The sequence below is a fragment of the Pelobates fuscus genome, chromosome 1 (assembly GCF_036172605.1).
Source record: "Pelobates fuscus isolate aPelFus1 chromosome 1, aPelFus1.pri, whole genome shotgun sequence".
NCBI lineage: Eukaryota > Metazoa > Chordata > Amphibia > Anura > Pelobatidae > Pelobates > Pelobates fuscus.
In genome coordinates, this window is record NC_086317.1 from 93,418,862 (window position 1) to 93,433,752 (window position 14,891).

Here is a 14,891-nt window from a genome sequence, read left to right on the forward strand (position 1 = left end):
AACACCAGTCCTAGTGGACGAGCAAGTCCTAGCTACCATGAGGCGACACTGCTCCTCGTGGCATGTCTGGAGCCATTTTGGCGAGTCATTTACGGCCTGTCTCCAACAGTCAATAAAAGGAAACTGGCCGTAAAGTTCAGGCCTACCCGATACAGCCACGTGTAAGCGCTGTACCAGAGTTGGATCCAAACTGCCACGTGGCGGCCATGCCGCAACCAAAGTAGGCCACTCCCTAGTACACAAAGTGACCAAACGTACAGGAGACATCTTTACCCCAAAATCACAAACTTTGAATCCCTTTTTAAAATTCTTAACCATACATCCTAAGGGATCCGGAATCGTTGACTGCGACGCACCCATACTTAACAATGGAACGTCGTCGACAACGAATACTATACACGCGTACTATTCAACAGTCACACCCGTTTCCTCTGGCAACAGCACCACGTGGTACGGTTACCAAGTGAAACGTACACAATAACAATAAACACTCAGGGAATTCCCGTACACACACAGCTGTTACACCAGTCACTATATAATCAATATTATGCCCTTTGGCGTAACTATACAGTCACCCACGCTATAATTCTCTATATACGAATTACCCGTCTATAACACACCCCAGTAACATCGTCTTTTACAAATAGCGGTTACAGTACGGTTAGCATAGGTCAAAGCACAAGTTAAGGTCACAATACAATTATTAGTGGTTATGGTGTTAAACATGCAATGGACGACAATGATTAGTACTTATTATATAATGTCAGTAAATATACAGGGTTATGGTACCGTGCACTATAATACAGCAACACACTATTAACACTCTCGCTAGACGGCTGAGCTCGCGCTATCTAACAAGATATACACTTTACTAAAACAATCGTTAACACATTTACAATTCCCAACTAAACTATTGGCCAGTACCTTGAATGGACTACCTAAAACTATATACACCCGTTTTGGTTAGCCACACTGCCCAATCACCACATATATAGCGAGCTAGAGAACCGAATTTACACAGGCGCCTCTTAGTCGCACTATCAAAAGTCTAGTGGGTTCCAAATTTACACGCCTTCCCACTTAGCCCAGATAGGATGAGAACTAGCGAACCGAATTTACACAGGCGCCGCTTAGTCTCCCGGTCCCTCCGACCTAGCGAACGTAATATACACCCTAGAACGCTAGTCTAGACAAGACACCGGTGTCCGGCTAGGGCTATTTACACCAGGACCCCGCCTGACTAACCAAATCAAACGGTCTGACTAAAGAGCGTTCGATCGAGCGGTGCGCCTTCGCTCCTTCCCTCCGACAGAGGGGGCAGATACACAGATTCAAAACCCCTTTGGGCCTACCGCACAATCGGTATACCCCTAGTGGGTCCTGCCGTCTAAAACAGCAGTTGTCTTACCTCCTCGTTCCTGAACCTGAGTTCACACTCATCGACGGGGACACCCCAGCACTTCTCACGTAGAGGCCGATGATCTCCTGGACAACAGACCAGTGGCGCCGAGACGAAGGGAGGTCCACGCAGAAGTTCAGGGGTGCAGCCGTAGAGAACGTGGGCAAAGATAGACCGTCTCACGCCTCTGCCTCTCAGCTACCGTTGAACGATGAGCTTCCCGGCCAATGCACCAAATGATACCGGAGAAACTGACGGAAGCCAAGCACAGAGAGATGGACACAGGTTTCTTCAGGAAGGAAGAGATTCTTTATTGGATCACCGATCGGGACTCAGAGGGACTAGCGTCACCAAAATACAGCAAAGTCTGAGTACTGAATACATTGAGTACATTCCTTATATAGCACTGTAGCTCCTCCCACAATTAACTACACCCACACATACCCTTAACCTATTTAATAAATAGAGTCTAAACTCATCCATCCGGTCTAACCACGTGGCTCATCTGATACAAAGGAGAGGGACGCGTAATTCCAGTTCTTACATTCCTGCACCTGGTCAGTACAGTGATAACAGTATCTTAGCTACGTGTAATTAACTTAACTGATACTACAAACACATATACATACATATGCCTTGTGGCAATCTTAGCCTGCTAAACTTGTATTTTACTGGAATTACATCACATTGGGATCGCATTCAATCAGGGCCAAATTAAGAGGCCATTTGGCCTGGTGATGACAATTATGGTGGGCCTCATTACAGAATATTTTGAACAGTAAACACTAAAACAGTTATACCTCCCAAGCGTCATGTATCTGGTGGAGGTGGTCCTGGAGGGAAACTCACAGGATATAGCTATCAGTAAATACATAGCCCCTAACAGCAGTGTCCAGTGAAGCAGGATTTTGGTGGGCGGGGTATAAGGGTAGGCCACTGATGGGAATCATGTAACCAGAACCGCCCAAAGGGATTTTCGTAGAACAGTTTATCTTATAGTATACAAGTATTGCAATTTAAAGACTATTATTGCTGTGGAGCTCTGCTATAATCAGACACACAAACAATTTAAAGCTCCTAAAAAAAAGAGACATCGGGAGAAAAAAGAAAAAGTGACAGGGAGATTTGAGCTAAAAATTGGTACTACCTTTCTTAAATAGGGACAGATGGGAGGATGTGATTGCTCTGTGTGCAGCAGCAAGCAAATGAGGTTGGGTTAGATGTTTACTTTATTTGAAGAATACAAATACTCAATGTGAACACATTTTCAAAATCTGATGACCTTTTATTAAGTAAACAAATAAATCTCAAACCCAGGGTGCACACACACAGGCTCACAATTTATTGTGTACATTAAAAATGCATGCATCCTGCACACTCCTATCCTTTTATACATGATGTACAGCTAGTAGTACTAGCCACGCCCACAATGCATGCAACGTCAAAAAAAAACCAAAAAAACACACCAAGAAAACAACATGGCGGGGCGTGATGGGCGGAGTATGCAAATGAGGACACGGTGTGCCACCGCATTGGGTGGACAGTTCCACGGGAAGGGCACGGGACTGCTTACTGGCGACACCACTGACGTCACTACCGAGCGACTGGGTACCAGGAAGTAATCAGTGACAGGGGGAGAAGTATGCTGAGGGCTATCACACACCAGAATAGCTGAAAATAAACAATAACAACCGCCTGGCAGCTGTCTATTATACTGAGGTAGGGGCTAATGGTTAACAGGGTTTTATTGCTGTGCTTGCTATGGGTTGCCTGTCAGAGCATTGTGAAGGATGGAATATGGTGTTTGGGGTGTAGCAGGTTTTGGGTATTTTTATTATTCAGGGTGTGATTGTATTCATCTTTGTGTGTAATTATGTATTTTGATCCTTTTATAAATGTTAACGTGCAAGGATGATATATATATCAATGCATTGCTTTACTCTACAATGCCAGGATGCAGCTAAATACGTTATTAAACATGCATATATTATGTGAATTTATTTTTATTTTCTACCTCTGGGCTAATTGCTATTAAAACTATAATTAAAAAACAAACAAACCTGAAATCATTCTGTACATTAGCGTGTTTTTATTTTATTTAATTTTTTTTTAGAGAGATCTATTGTTATTTTATAAGGAAAGTATAACTGGGTGGGCAATGATTTGAAACATTACAATGATACTGCAGTTTGTGACTTTATTTTTTATATATATATATATATATATATATATATATATATATACAATTGTAGAGAACAAGAGGCAAGCACTCACGGTCTTTTGAAGTCTTTTAAAACGATATTCCTTTATTTCATTTGTTTAAAATCAGATCGACGTTTCAGCCAAGGTGCATGGCTTTCATCAGAATCTTCACAGCTATATATATATATATATATATATATATATATATATATATATATATATATATATATATAAAAAACATTAACCTATTAATAAAGTGCTTCTGTTGCCACAATGAAGTACAATCATGTAATTCCCTGTTTTTGTGTAACTTTCTATGAGGTGTAACCACATTTCGGGTGCTTGTTGAATGAATTATTATAAAATCTGTAATTATTAGGGCTGCAAATGTTTTGTTTACATGTGACATTGGATTTTTTTTTTTTTAGGGGGATTGGGGGGACTGTCAGATTTCAGTTTCATTTTCTGTAAGTGTAATCGCTATTGTTGTAATGGTTAACAAGGGATAAAATGCTTAGTGCAAACCCTAAGCAAATACATACTAGTATCTTCTTACATACACCTTTTCAGGGTACAGAAGAAAAAAAACATACTAACAAGTCTTGTTTGCTTTAGAACTTGAATATTTTTTGTGTTATCTGTTTTTGTTTCTATATGTGAGATGTCAAAGTTAACTCTTTGCTTTTGCTTTTTTTTTTTTCACTTTCAGTTTGATGCATATTCAGTTTCAACTGGTTTCCCTTTGTACATGCATTTAAATTATTAATGTCAAAAAAGCTGTGCATATTTGTATGCATTCTGTGTTTATAGCCATATGCAATAACTGCATATATTACTGGCTCAATTTTCTGAATACACAGATTAATGGATGCTATATGATTCTTAAAAACAGACTGCCAAAAGTTAATAGTTGTTTTATTTATTGTTGACAAGCCAATAACTCGTTTGAAGGAAAATCCATGGACGTATATCACAGATTGTTATTATTCTACATACTGACTCTGCACTGTGAGAGAGTAGCAAAACAGTGCCTTTCTTTATTCTGCCTCTGCGTGTGATTTCTAAAATTGTTTTGGGTGCAGAAAAATGTACTCCGAAAGTCTTATCACCTAGTGATGATTATGAAGTACGCCTAAATTAATACATGTTTTCCATTGAATATTGCCTTGCTGTGTTGTGTTTTTGTTGGACACCACCACTCTTGTGTTCATATGAAACGTATGCTTCTTACTCTCTTTAAAAAGTTTGTTGCTGTAGTCTGTTTCTGTTTCTCTGAGAATGCAACTACCACACTGTTAACAAATTAGTCTATCTAGATATTCTAATCTTTTATATGCATAAACTGATGCTGTATTTGCATCTATGAAACTGTTGCTACCACATTACACTGCATGTTTATGGCTGGCAGGCTGGCATTAGTTTCCCAAGGGTGTATTATATATATTTCAAAAAATAAAAAACAGTAGTGTTTTGTTTTTTTTCTGTTTGTTTTGCTGCCTTAGCAACTCTTACCTGTTTGTGGTTCCCTTTTGTATCTTCCTCTCATAATTTGTGCGACTGGCACTGGCTTGTGTGGAATTTTTTTTTAACATATTGCCAAAGTCTATCTGATCAGGTAAAGGGGTGTGACTCTCACCCTACTGGTATGAAGGTGGTACTTGTATAACTTCTTATATGCATTCGTGTAACCTTTTTCTAACACAGTTTGCTACTTTCTGTTCTAGGTTTAACTTTGATTTAAGAAGAAGCTCAGCATGGTAAGTAGATACTACATTGTTTTTCTTGCATACATCAGACTTGCCTGTTTAGTAGAGTGAATAGAATTACTAGTTACAATTATAAGCACTTGACTGAATTTAAGATTAAGAAATTAACAGTATTGTACTGTCATTGTATTCAGGGCTTAGTTTTGTCATTGAATTTATTTTATTCATATGCACTCTTGCACTGAAAAGCTGAGAACCTTTTATAGGACCACAGAATGCACCCAGCTTACCGGAATATCAAAGATTGCAATGTAAAACATAACAATTTTGTAGAAACTGCAATTTTTCCATTGCAGGGTAAAATGTACTACTTGTGTAGGGGGTTCCCAAAATGTAGATCTCCAGATGTTGTTGAACTACAGCTCCCATGATGCACTGCATTAATTTAGAATGGCAAAGCATCATGGAAGCTGAAGTTTTAAAACATCTGGGGCTCTACCTTTTGAGCATCCCTTCTCTATTGACTCACTTCCTGACACCCACTAGAGGCGCTTCCCTGTGAGAACCGAATCAGACTCGGTTCTCATTCAACTGCTTTTCCTATGGGAAAGCATTGGACTGGCTGAGATCATCAGTCTTGATTATCCCAGCCAGTGAGACGTAGTGGCCAAGGCAAGATAAGAAAGGTAAGAAATACTCACCTTGATAATCCTCACAGGCAGTGGTGACAGGTGCATGGGTAGGGGAACAGTAGTGTTCGGAATACATGTTTGTATTCCAACACTACACTGCTCCTTTAACTCCCTCTCTTCTCATGTCATGTTCATTCTGCTCTGTTTCTTAAAGTACTCAATCTAGGGCTTCTATGCACAGTAATTTTTATTCGGCATTAACACTGAAATAACTTATGTTCCGTTAAGCCCCAGTGAGGTGAGCATTGTGTCAAGCAAGCTGTTAATCTCCTGGATTTTCTTTTCTTCTCTTGGATGACATTATGCTGTGTAAATAACGTTCCTGTGCAAAAATAAGTTATGTCTACTGCCATTATAATTTGTGAGCATAGTGACTAAGCAGGTTCTGTTTATTTCTATTCATTGTAGCTGTATGACTTTGTTGTATATTCTATATTAGAACATCTAAAGCACATATTCAGTCTTTAGCCCTACTAATCTGAGCATTTAAAGGAATACTTGAACATTAAAAACAAATATTAATTTAGAATTTGAGAGTGTTTCTTATATGGCATGCATGCACCCCATTTTTAAAACAAAAAATGATCCAGGTAAACTCTCACATGTCAGTTCCTCTCAGGCAGATGCTCTTCCAGAGCTGCAAGGAAGGCAGGAATATCAGTCCCTGTGGTTAGTTTACGGATAGTCCCTTTGTGTGTAACAAGAAGTGATTGTGGGGGTCCCCACCTGTAGGGCACTCCTGCCGCCCGCAGTTGGGCCATGACGTGGGTCAGGGATTTTCGCCACTGCAGAGTGGCTTTGGATAAGTCCTGCTAAAAGGACAATTGTGAGTCCTCAAATGTAATCGGGGTCTTGTTTCTTACCGCTGTCATTATTTGCCCCTTGTCTTGAGGTAGTGCGCAGCGGAGTATGACATCGCCCGGTGTTGTAGTGTTGGTAGCGGTGGACATCGGTAGGCGATACATCCCAGCGATGTTTACTTTTTTAGCGGTGGCGGGTGGCAGCACTGTGGCTAGTAACCGTCTTACGTAGTGTGGTAGTTCCTCCTGAGGAACGATGGCTGGGATGCCCCTTATTTTAATATGGTTGCGGCGGTACCTGTCCTCCTGTGTTGCCACTTGTATTGATAGAGCCTGTTGAGCTGCTTGTAGTTGGGCTATAGATGCCTGTATATTAGAGGTGTCTTGACGGAGCTCTTTGACGTCTGCTTCTGTAGCTGCCAGTCTGCCTGTGAGCTGCTGCATGGAGGATTTCAGGATGGGCAGGTGAGCAGCAAGTAGGCCCTGAATGTCCTTTAACATAGTAGATAGGATTTGGAGGTTTTGTTTAGTTGCAGGCTCAGTGTTACTAACAGATGCTGTGGGCTGTGGCCGTGCGTCCTCTTTTGGGCTTTGCAGCTGGGTGCTGCAGGGGCAATTGTGTGGGGAGGCCCTGGTGAGGGTGGGTGGTTGGAGGCCGCCATAGTGGCTGAGGTGTGCCGTTGGAGCATGGCTCCGATGTCTCTCTGTTCAGGTACATTACCGGGTGTGGGTTTCTGAGTTCTGCGCCCCATGGATGTATTGGCAGGCGTTGTTTGGGGCGACCACAGCTCCGCTGCGTTTTCGTCAGGTTCCCCGCCCCAGAGATACTCGAGGTCGCGGTATGAGGGCTTGTGGTAGGCCCCGGTTTTACGTTTTGCCTTCAGATGTTTCGAGGAGTACTGGAAGGGCATCTGTGGGTTCAGCGGGGTGTCCCCGGGCTGTTTATGGCGTTTGCAGGGTCGGATGGTTGCTTCTAACCGAGATATTGTCGGGATTGTATATTGAACTTGCGGAGCTGGGAGAAATGGCGTCCGGTCCGGTTCAGTGCCAGGCTCCGCCCCATTATCCGTGAATTATTTTCTAACAACCTACTTCGTACCCCTACTCTTACCCTTTAGGTCACTATATCCCACTCCCTCTGGAATGTAAGCTCATTGAGCAGGGACCTCCACCTCTCTGTTCCTGTACGTCCAATTGTCTGGTTACAATTACATGTCTGTTAGTCAGCCCATTGTACAGCACTACGGAATCTGATGGTGCTATATAAATAATAATAATAAAGGGAGACTTATATTATGAGATTAATATGATTTCCAATGATGCTACAGGTAGAGTGAGAAAGGGGAGAGCATAGGCGAGAAGGAAAGTTTAAAGAGGATGAAATTCAGACTGTAAGACCCGTGACATTTAGCAAAGGGTTTGAGTAGAGTGCCTAGTATAACTAAAGGAAGTAGGAATTAGGAGGAAGAGGTAGGTAATATATCCATTTGAATGTGTGTGCTGAGACATGTAAATGGAAGTAATGTTTTGTGATAAGATCCAGAAAGTGAATAAACAAAGAAAAAAAAAAAAAAAAACAGAGATCTTTATTCAAACTGAAGGAAGATGAAGTCTGAACAGGGAAGGACATTTTAGGAAAAAGCAGAAGCTGGTTAATATATATATATATATATATATATATATATATATATATATATATATATATATATATATATATATATATATATATATATATATTTATATATATTTTTTTTTTTAGTAAAAAAGCATGATAATGGAAGCTATTCTACACAGGAACAGAACATGCATATCCAAGCAGTGGTGCTGCCATAAAGATCAAAACATATACAAAATACAGTTAAAGGAACAGCACACACACAAACAAAAATACAACTTTACATTTAATAAGGCTACTTAAATCACCTATCTTACCAAATAAATGGGAGGATCTTCAGTTCCACCATATGGCCATATTCTGTTTAGCCAACCAAGTCATTAATTGGACTGCACAATGCCTGACGTGGCTTCATATGTAGGCATGAGTAAGAACATATTTTATTCCTTTTTTGTAATGAGGCATTATTCATTTTTTTTTTTAAGTTATAAGGGTTGGAGTAACTCTTTAATGCTATTTAATTTTAATATAATTTGTGTGTACAATGACAGTAACACTTTAAAAAAGTGATTGCATTTTAAAGTGAATGCCTAATTATATGATATTTGGTCAAAAAAGGTTGGTTTGTGTAGTATGAAATAGATATGCATAACATTTATAATTAGATGTGTATCTTAGATTAACTGAGGTTAAAAGGTTGTCTTTCTGGTACAAACTTAGGGAGTCTTGACATGTTTATTGTTCACCATGGTACCTAATCATAGACTTCAGAAAGCACACAGTCCCAGTGCTGCAGTCCCCACTAATGGCATGTATATTAATATATACACAAGGGATCTCGCCTACTGCGTATGGAAAACTAGTTGCAGTGGTTGAGAGATACACAACATGTTGTTAAGTGCCTGCGAGGCACTCGTAATAACTCGGTTAGGTTGAAGATGCTAAGTGTAGAATGCCAAAATCTCAATCATTTTCTTAAAATGTTGGTTATTCAGCTATTGCGGCCCTCTTTACCAACTGTTCCCATATGTCATACATATTTTGTTAGAATTAGATAATTGTAATTATATTCGAATGTGAACAAACCTGTAACGGCCCTAGTCAATGTAGAAACTTTATGTATCACCCAGTCCCTTTTATTGGATTATTTCTGTATATCTGCAAAGAGGTAAATGCAAAAACTGACCAGGAAGAGTCTTCAAGTTAAGCTGTAATTTACTTTTTGGGCTTTTTTATAGAGACTCTAAGTACTACAAGTGCCTATGCATGGGTTATGGTTGCTGGATGTCCCCTTTCCTCTGTTTCTCTTGCATTCTGTTATTTCTAAAAGCATGTAGAATTAGCTGCTATGTATGAGCACCCCATTGCAAGCCTCCATGCTGTTTACAAGAAATAAGAAAAATCTTATGAGAGCTTGTGCTGCAGACATTCAATTAAAATGGGTATAAAGCTATAAATTAAGCCAATAGAAACTGCATTCTGCTGGTTTTTTTCGTTCTTATCATTCCTTGATTAAAATACTGCAGAATTTTAGTACTAAACTACATATTCCATAAATTACTGCCTTAAGTGCAGGAGACAGTCACCGGTGTATCTGTGTTATTTTCACACAAGTTATACTACAGCAAATATGCATGGTCTGACAGCCTTATCAGTTCTGTCTTTACTTATCTCAGATAATTATGATGCAAAGAAAAACAGATTGGTAAGTAAAAAAAAAAGAGCAGAAAAATCCTTTATTTTTTTATTTTTTTTTCGTTTTTCTGCTTTGTTTTTTTTTTTTTTTTTTTCTTTTAAACACCTCAAACAGTCTGACAGGAATCTGAGAGATGGCAGCCAGTGACGCCATGCAACATAGCCACCTTCCTGTCCTTTTAATACATTTTTGCGTGCATTAAAGAAAAAATAGACTTGGATTCAGTACCCTGATCATAGGCTGCAAAAAAATAAACTAACTGTATTTTTGTGAATTCATATTCTAAGCAAATTATACTTTCTATACTACTCACTATTTGTCCCCTCAAATATATGTTCTTCTACCAGAAACATATGGAGGAGTGCTTCCTTCCAGTTATGCATAAATTACCTAGCAAGCTGATAAATACATGCTGGTTGTTAATTTATTTGTATTTTTTTGGGATGGAATTCTATGCAGATTGTTAGTCATTTGAATTTAGACTCGGAACAGACTGTAGACATATGTGTAAAGTTGCAGTTCCCTGCTTTAAAATACATGAATGTTTTTTTTTTTTTTCCCCCTCAACTTTAAAAAAAATATAGAATTAAAAAATAGTTTAGAAAATCTGTACGTTGTTTTGAATACAATAACAATACAGTATTCATTCCTCATGGTTTCTAAGTTTTTAAAATTTGTTCCACCAGAGTATAGTTGCGTGTGTTGGACTGGAGAATACGATTAGGGATGAATTAATAGATATTCTGAAATTGTTTGAAAGACATATGTGCAGAGACCAAAAGTGGGAAGATCTAAAGCTATTTTTCCTGTGTATCTTCAAATATTGAAATAATGCAAAACGCACAGATTCATCCTCTGGAAATACTCTTGCCAATTAAGTTATTACAAGAAAGGAAAATACTCTACTCTGCATGGAGGCGCTAGGCATGCACCTCTAAGAGGAGATGCTGATTGGCTCAGCATGGCGTTTTGCAGTAAATGCCCGATAGCCTCCCAATGTTTTCTTTTGGGAAAGCATTGGATTGGCTGAGACCATCAAGTTTGGTCCCATCTTGGCCCCTACGCTCTGCTGAAGACCTACATCTATCCTCTGCTTATACTCCTACCTCTGATGCTTGCCTTAAAGACTTCTCTAGGGCTGCACCATTGCTATGGAACGCCCTTCCCCTCTCTATCAGACTTTCACCCAGTCTCCACTCCTTCAAAAAATCTTTCAAAATTTACTTTTTCAAGAAAGCATATCAATTAAACTGTCAACAGCTTTCCTTTCCCGCTTTAAGTTGTTAGGACTGTTGCAGAGCACTCAGCAAGTTAGTTCTCTTGGTTCCATCTGTGATGTTTTTATATATAGTGATTTTTAATTCTTCTGTTTTATAGTAGTTGAGCAAGCGTTGCTCATGGTGTTTAAACGGAGTAGTCTACAGAAACAAGGGTTCTGCCTATCTGAAAGAATGTTTTGGCAGGCTACTTGTATCGAATCTAGTGAGAACTGAGCTTTTCAAGGACAAGAGATAGAACAGGAAAAAGTACACTGTTAAACTTTAGTGAAAAAGCTAATCGTATAAAGGAGACAAGTACGGTAAAATATTAATCATGCTGTAGCCTTAATCTGTCAATCTTTAACATCTACATGCTTTCATCTCAACCTTTTCAACATAAACACATGGCAATCCTTTATTTATATTGCCGTGTTTACTTGTGTATTAAAAAGTAGAATGTGTTAGCTTTGCATAAAAGATAACACCCTTTGTACATTAGTAATGTTTTTGGCAGCACTGTACCGCTAAATTTGCTGCAACCAGCATTTTAAGAATATATCTTGTGTTATTTGAAGAGGAGTTTGTGACATCCCCTGTATTTATATCACTTGGTTGTAAATAATAAGATACAGATAGATTACTATGTACTTTCAAACGAATAATACATGCATATGTTTAATGCATATAATTAGTAGTTGCAAAAACACACACACACACATTATATATATATATATATATATATATATATATATATATATATATATATATATATATATAATATTTTTACTAACCTTTTAACAAATGTTTCTAAACCTACAACATTCTTTTCATCGGCTGCACAAATGACCTCTGCAACTAATAAAAATCCATCCCCTTTTGACTTGTTAGTATAGGGCATTATTCAATGAAATGCTTCAACGAGAAGCATTGAGGGCAAATATACACACCAAATCTTCTCATAGGTTTATTGAAATTATATTCCACATAAACTGTTTAGCAAGTGTTTGAGTCACAGTGCAATTACAATAGAAAAACCACAGGTGCATAGGCCTTTGAAACATAACTACATAAGTATGATGAAGTGATCATAATGCTTGGATTGACCCTTTAACATCTTTACCAAAATGTGATTTTTTTTTTTTTGAATTTTTTTCCCTACATTTCTTCCTTCCACACCATAGACCCGTGAGTTCATTTTCATATAAAATTTTAATTAATTCTATTTTATAAGTTAAAAAGAAATTAAAACGTAGCAAATGTATCAATTTACTAACCTATCATTTTGAAGATTTGAAAAGGAAATTGTACTTTTTATGGTAAAATTGCCAAAATGCTAAATATTTAACCCTGGTCCCTTTAAATAACTTTTGAAGCTGCATATGTTGAAGTTAGTCATGGCCCATGCATTCTCAGTGTCACTGGAAAGGCACCTAACAGGGGCACAGCCAGTGTGTAGAATGCTTTGGAGCCGCATATAGGGTGTTCCAATATGGGGATGTGGATACATACTCTAGTAACAAACTTAGCTAACAAAGTTATTGGCCTAATTTAATTCCCGGAAGTATTGTAAAATGTGCTCCAGGTATCTCCCTTCTGATAATGCAGATCGGGCGAAACGCACGCGTCAACGGGGTCCTTTTAGTGCTACTCCGATGACCTAATGCTAGCACACGGACTTGCCACCACACTGATGCTTTTATTTATTCAATTACTCACCTAGTGATCACACTAAATTTTCTTAGGTATCATGGAATAATAGTACACAGCGGGACTAGCAATAGGTGCCCTTGAAGGCATGAGAGGGAAGTTGTTGAGTTTACAGTAGCTTCTGATTCCTGACTATTATCTTTTTACTATCTTGGAATGTGGGACTTTATTTAGGTGCCCTTCAAAGCACTGGAGTACTATCCTAGCCAACCAGACATCTAGTGTGTCAATAGACAGAGACAATGTAGCAGATAATTGCTACAGCATCATCATTTATTTTTTGCTGTCAGATAGCCACCAAGTGTGGAACTAATTTAAGAAATTATTGGCAAATCACTTTAACAAACCTGATATCGAGAGTGGTTATAGTGCTAGTCACCGGCTCAGGCACGGCAGGACTCTTATTGTGATCACCTAAGCGAGGAGGATCGGAGTAACCATCATTCCATTAAGATAGCACTATTCTAACATCTACCAATTGGCTATATTAAAACTACAGGTCGTGATTGGGGTATAGTATCTGAGTTTAATGGGGGATCTGCCTCTTATCATTCTGCCTCTCACAACTCTCCTCCCCCCCCACCCCAATCAAATTTCTATTGCTATGTTATCCTTCCCGCTTGCCGTATTTAACTGAGATATACCGGTGTATATATATATATATATATATATATATATATATACATACATACATACATACCCTGGCACAGACATATGCTAGGCAATATTAATATCAGGTTTTGTTCCATTACTTACCATGATCCTGTAACAGGTTGTTTTGTTACCTAGCATATTTACTTCAACCAGTTTCAACGGAGCATCAGTATATTGCTATTCCTATTCATCCTCATACCACTATAAGAGGTATCTTATCAGAGTATATTACATATCCCAGTCCCTACTGGTACACTACTCTTTGCCTATTCATATTAGTGCTCCATGTAGAACCCTGGAGAACAGAAAATCAACTACCAGTTGTCCCAAGTTGGAGTTTGCAGCACGATAATGAAGATTGTATGGATTAAGAGGGGGACACTTAGCACCTGTACCACTACAGCTTAACAAACTCCATGCAGTATGTCATTTGTAAACACTGCTTTTTCTGTGAAATGATAAAATGTGCAAGTTTCCTCTCCACTATTGCATCTATAGAAGGTGATGGCACTCAAGAAAAGACTGTACCTGACATACTTAGTCCTTGGGCTAATATACACTTTTACCAATCAATAGGCAAGAAAATAATCAGACAGCCACCAATTTGGGGGGAATCCCCTCAGAATTCTGTAAAGAACCTTTGGTAATATTTTTTGGATCCTGGGCTTCAAAGTTAAATGCCTCCAATCAATTCCCTGGTCTGGACCTGCCGATGGTATACTTATAGTTTTAGGGGTGATTACTCCACCTCTAGAACTCTGCACCACGTTTTTACTTTTTATTAGCAACACCTTAATAAATCTCTCTCTTAGTTTGGTTTAAATTGATTTCTAGTCAAATGAGGGCAAGCAGAAATGGAATGAGGTGTTATAAGTATATAGCTATCATATAGTTTTAAAGCACTCCAGAGGTACCTCTGTTTGCTTCAGTACATAGTGTGCACTGCCTTTGAATTTGTCTGCTAGTGTTAATGCAGATATTGTCTGAGGGTCTTTTTCATTAAATTGTGAATTGAAAGTTTAGCTGCAGAATATAAACCAAAACATCCAAGCTGGAAAAGCGTACAATTGTAGAATTTTTATTTCTAATGCTGCTGTTTTGACCTACAAGTTGTTTGCTTATTGTTTAGTCTATAAGCCCTTGAGAATTAAATTATGGTGA

The 14,891-nt window shown here is 38.6% G+C and overlaps 1 protein-coding gene across 1 annotated transcript in view; it reads left to right on the forward strand.

Moving 5' to 3' along the window:
• Positions 1–2,951: 2,951 nt before the first annotated feature.
• Positions 2,952–14,891, forward strand: part of MTMR4 (myotubularin related protein 4) — an 87,602-nt gene continuing 75,662 nt past the window's right edge. Inside the window, exons 1-2 of the mRNA XM_063450068.1 lie at positions 2,952–3,118; positions 5,326–5,358. Of these exons, the coding sequence (XP_063306138.1) occupies positions 5,356–5,358 (3 nt within the window). The 5' untranslated portion in view covers positions 2,952–3,118; positions 5,326–5,355. The remainder of the gene's footprint in view (positions 3,119–5,325; positions 5,359–14,891) is intronic.